The sequence below is a fragment of the Histoplasma capsulatum genome (genome assembly GCF_000150115.1).
Source record: "Histoplasma capsulatum G186AR genomic scaffold supercont2.2, whole genome shotgun sequence".
Taxonomy (NCBI): Eukaryota; Fungi; Ascomycota; class Eurotiomycetes; order Onygenales; family Ajellomycetaceae; genus Histoplasma; species Histoplasma capsulatum.
In genome coordinates, this window is record NW_025544802.1 from 302,035 (window position 1) to 307,300 (window position 5,266).

The window sequence follows — 5,266 nt, forward strand, 5'->3', positions numbered from 1 at the left end:
CCCTTCCATCCCGTCGCATCCTTTTTCTGCCTTCCCTCTCCCCTTCAAGCTCTCTCAATGCGGGTAGTTTCAATTTTGAAGCCAGAACACAGCTCCAGTGAACCGGCAAGTTCGGTTTTCCACTCACCTCAATTTCCTAGATGTAAATTTCCGATATCAAGCTCGTTCCCACTCCCTCCCTCCCTCCCTCTCCGCGGCCCAAATTTCATGTACCTATCATCCAGTAAGGTTCATATCTTCAAATTTCTGTATGATTTGCGCCCACGTAACCGTTCCTGAATAATTACTACATTTCCTGTTTCTTAGAGGTATCACCATCACCATAAAAAAATAAAAAGGAAAGAAAAAAAAGGATCACCAGCTCAGTTAATCCAGCTGATATGAAGATGGTCAAATGCGAGGAGATGTGTAACTGCTTCGCCATCGATTTCATGATCTGCCGCAATGATATGGGCTTCCTGATTCAAAGAAGGAACAAGACGGCGGGTGTAGGTTGTTCCTGCCTGAGAAACGGATGGTTTGACCACCATCCCTTCCTTCCCCAAATAGGTTTGCCAGAGATAAATAATTTGAAAGGAAAGAACACAAACAACAACCGTATGCGTAGGAATAGTATTTATTTAATCATGGGCCTTCAGCCCAAGGCCCCGTCCTCCGACTTCTCAACCTCAGAATCGACAAGGCTTGAAAGGTGGAACCATGCATAATGCTGCTTCTCATGCTATCCGAGTAAAGAAAGGGTTTTTTAATTTGAAAAAAGAAAAAAACACTCGATCTTGTTTTATACAGCCTGTCAAGGATTATCATCATTGGTTTTGAAACGGTTTTCTGCCGGTATCGATCTGTCCGTGGCACAACAGTCAGCAAATGCAAGCAGCAGGAAGGATGCTACTGGTAGATAAGAGCTTCATAGGTGGGTGGGACATGATACCAATATCGATTCTGAGCTGCACACTGCGATGATGATCCTCAAGCCAGTTATCTTTGATCCTACCCACTCAGCAATATAAGCTGACCCCCCACAAGTGATACTAGTATTTGGCACAAAAGGGCGAGAGTTCGAAGATTACTCACGGAATATCGTTTCACCGAACCTAAAATTTTCATCAATGACGTCTAGTAGTAGCACTAGTACTAACCACACAGGACGAAACGAAACTTTCTCGCCTTACCGGGTTGGATATCGATTATTTTTTCGTGCCAAAGGTACAGTTACAACAAGGAATGCCTAGCGCCCTGTCAGGGTGTCGGGATTGCCCAGGATTAAACGACGCGAGGTTACTAGGACTATCAAATCAGAGCAAGAGGACAAAAAAACCTTAAGATACCCTGTCTGACCTGAGGGTCGGATCGTTCGTCGCCTAGCCACGGTCTCGGGGACATTTGTTCCTGAAACTAGGTTTTCCGGAGCTTCATTGATGTCAACTTACAAGCTCGACACCTAACTTGGTAGCTCATCCTTTAGGCCCCTAAACTAGCCCCGGATCTTTTTCAAGGGGTTTGTCAACTGTATGTAACACATCTACCCTGTGTATTTCTACCACACCTCCTTAAGGAATAGTAAGTAACCTTCGAAGAACCGATTGTATTACTTTTGGGTATTTTCCAAACCCATAAAGGGAGAGAAATTATATATATATCATGCTGTGTGGCTCAATGGGCTCCGAAAGGTGCCAAGTGAATGCCTCCAAGGCAAGAAAGATAGTATATAGTTTAAAAGATATTGCCTGTTGTCTGCGAGCCCTCCTCTTCCTCCTGTTTCTTGATATTGACATTCCTCCAGATGACAATGGAAGCCATGACAAGCGGCATCATGCAGACACCAGCAATAACCATTTTTCGCTGAACGTCAGCGTACGCCCCGACGATGGCGTCCCGTTCGGGCGTGCCATCGAGGTAGGACATCTGCAGCTGCATGTCTCCGAAAATCTGGGCGGCCATGTCCTTGCTTTGCTCGGGGAGCCGTCGGTAGAGCTGGGAGGGAAGGATGTTGTTCCACATCGCGCCTGCAATAGCGAGGCCGACAGAAGCGCCGATGGAGCCAAACATGCCCCAGATTGCGAGCACGACGGCGACTTCTTGGTGGCTGACGACGGACATGACGGCGAGCTGGCCGCAGACGGAGAAGAAGCTGGTGCCAATGCCGACGAGGACTTGGGTGATGGTGACGGCGCCAATGGAAGTGTTAGGCTGGCGGAAGGGAATTAGGAGGGCCGTTCCGAGAAGCATAAATGGGATACCGGCGTAAGCGGCCCATTTGAAGTTTCCGGTATACCTAATCAAGCTGTAGTTGGGGAGGGGAGGGAAGCGGTTAGTGTCTTCCTGAGGGAGGTAAGCCAGGGTATTCCGGATTCTAGGAAATCACTTACAAGCCAATCCCGGGCGCTAAGATGGCAGACGAGAGTGAGAACGAGTTGAGGACGTAGCCAGCAGTAGTGATGGTCAGCCTGTACACCACAATAAGGTAAGAGTAGAAGTATGCGTTCCAACAACTGAAGCGAACGTTAGCATTCAATGAAATGGCCTGTGAACATCTATTTCTCTTCCCAGCTGTCGGTGGACTAGTACTTACAATGCCGAGGCAAACATAACTCCGTATAGCAGACAGGAGCCAATGATGGTAGGGTTTTTGAGATACTTGAACGGAAGAAATTGCACGGGAGCAAGGAATCTCTCCCATGCGAGGAATATCGCCCCGCACACAACGCCAATGACCTCCATGGCAATGATATATCCACTCGCCCAGCCTTTAGGGGCATAGACCACAATGCTAAACGGGAGGAGAATCAAGGCAAACGAAGCCGTGATGAGGACAATTCCCACGACTAAAAAATAATGCTCCAGTTAGATTTAATTTAAATAGCTTGTGGGGGCATAGTGGATAGATTTGAAAAGAAAATATATGTATATATATATACCGTCAAACTCTATGAGATGATATTTGATCGACTCCAACACTGAGCGACCGGACTTCTCCTTGGTAAGGAAACCCGCGTTTACGGATTTGCGTTCCATGAACAGCATGATAACGATGACCGGAAGGCTGACTCCAACTTGCATGATGGCAAAGGCCCCAAAAGCCCACCGGAAGTTCAGGTTGGTAAAAAACAGGTCGGCAATCTTGGGACCGGCAAAGGTACTCGCGATGGTCGGAGTATTGTTGATGCTGAACATAATCATCCGGTTTCTCAGGGTCGTCATATCGGCCAGCATGACGTCGACACAGTAGATCATGCCGATATGGCCGGTCCAGTACAGGGTGTGGGCAGCCACATACGCCTCCATGTTCTTGCAAGTCGCCTTCATGATCAAGGAGACAATGACTACGAGAAGCATGAAGAGGAAGCCCTCGATGCGGCCCCAGACGTCGACGATCTTGGCCAGCGTGAGAGTTGAACAGCCGCTGAGAATCGTGGCGACGATGCTGACGCTGGCCAGGAGTCCGTGTTTTTCAAACGAAGAGGTGATGAACGGGTTGAGCGTGGATTGAACGGAGACCAAGAGCATGTCGACAAAGGCCACCAAATAGAGCCTAGTGATTGGATGGGGGCAGTCAGTCAGCATCTGTGTCGCAAGCGTAGGGTGCTCGAAAGCATAGGAGAATTTACAGTGCAAACGTGAGCCACAGGGTCTTCTTTGACCAAACAGAGGCGACAGCGCGAACACGCTTAACACCCGGCTGGAAGTCCGCAGAAGCATTGTCCGAGTCGCGTTTGGAGGCGTCATTTACTTCAGGAACGATGTTCTTCTCCACGTCCGCGCCTACATTGGAGAGGGTCACCATGATGGCTGTAGCTGCTCAACGACGAGGAGCAAAACTAGAAGACGAAAAATAGAGCGCAGGTTGCGTTTGACAAATGTGGGAGAGCATTGCTCCTCCAGCACCTGGGTAGTAAGCTCCGCTTTTAAAGCAGAAACAGAGCAGGGACCCCAGGGAGAAAGGCAGGGAAAAAAAAAAAAAAAAAAACAGACATCGCCTATCACAGAATCCAATACGACCAAAATCCCCACTAGGCTGGAAGAAGGAAAAGCGGCTGCCACAAGGTTGGCTAGGGGCCGGCCTAGCAGGGGTGGAAGCCAGTAGGAACGTTCCCGCCCATCAGATAAATTGCGCACATGGCATCAGATAAGATGATTTGGCGCCATCTTATCTGATGGGACCCGCTAACGGCAGCGCCAAGCCCCGTTTCGGGTGGGAAAGGAAAGGAAAGGGCGGGGACTGCCGCCGAGTTGTGGCCTGATCACCACCAACTGTGCTCGAGGCGCTCTGTGCTCGCTAAGCGTTGGGGTTTTTCCCCAAGCCATTGGCCAATTGGTTGCTGGTGTCTTTGCAAATACATGCCATGCTGTAGATATTCATGTTGGGCAACCCCCACCAAAGCATTTTACCTTTTGGAGGCGCACCGGTGGTGGGGGTCGCCAATCCTTTTGGCCTAGTGCAACTGCACAGTCGGTGTTTACTGCATAGGTGAACGAGGTTCGGAGCTTTGCCAAAAGGATTGAACCACACCAGGGTCGCAGAGAGCCATCCCATGGAACTATGGGTAACTCCACCAGAAGATATTGTCATGGATACTAGTATATGAGCTTAATAGCAAAATGATGCAGGTGGAAGGTTGCTTCATTGTAACTCCTATCTAACGGGGTCAGCACTGTTTCCTTGGAAAGGTTAAATAGGTGTGGGTCACGCGGCCTTCCAGCAAGGGATAGGGATGCTAACAAAAGAAAAAAAAAGGAAAAGAAAAGAAAAAAAGTGCCCTAGACGCAGTGCTTCAGTGAACATTGTGGAATGGTTCAAAGGCGCATGCCGGTTTCAGTGGGGGTAAAATATTTGAGCCAGTTGTAAGAGATGAGATACAATTCTACAAGAACTTGAATTAATTGCTAGTTAATGCTAGTGTATTAGCAATTGTTCTACCACCACTGAATACATATAACAAGAATGAACTAAGTAAGAAGAAGCACGAAAAATGAATTGAGAAAGAGGGGGGGGGGGGGGGAAAAAAAATATATTTTATACTATAACTAAGTATTTTAACATTCTACTTTTTTAACTAATTAGCGGCAGCATACTAATCATACTAGGGCCAGCCTACGGGGGGGCAAGCGCTCCTCTAAATCCAACCGGCAAATGAACTTTCAATTCCACACTACTACTGGGCCCCCGGACCCCGATTAAACGGGTTGCAGTGCATAAGACTACTGCAGAAATAAATGGAGGGAAGCTTTGAAGTTTTGTATATGAAAAAATATACAGCGAGGGGGC

At 48.1% G+C, this 5,266-nt stretch overlaps 1 protein-coding gene across 1 annotated transcript; it reads right to left on the minus strand.

The window, feature by feature from the left end:
- Nucleotides 1-1,296: 1,296 nt before the first annotated feature.
- Nucleotides 1,297-3,784, minus strand: HCBG_01315 (siderochrome-iron transporter MirB; the record flags this gene model as incomplete). Its single annotated transcript, XM_045428365.1, has 5 exons — nucleotides 1,297-2,284; nucleotides 2,370-2,492; nucleotides 2,573-2,825; nucleotides 2,919-3,532; nucleotides 3,609-3,784. The coding sequence occupies 5 exons, from the start codon at nucleotides 3,782-3,784 to the stop codon at nucleotides 1,714-1,716; spliced, it is 1,737 nt and encodes a 578-aa protein (XP_045290151.1).
- Nucleotides 3,785-5,266: the final 1,482 nt, after the last annotated feature.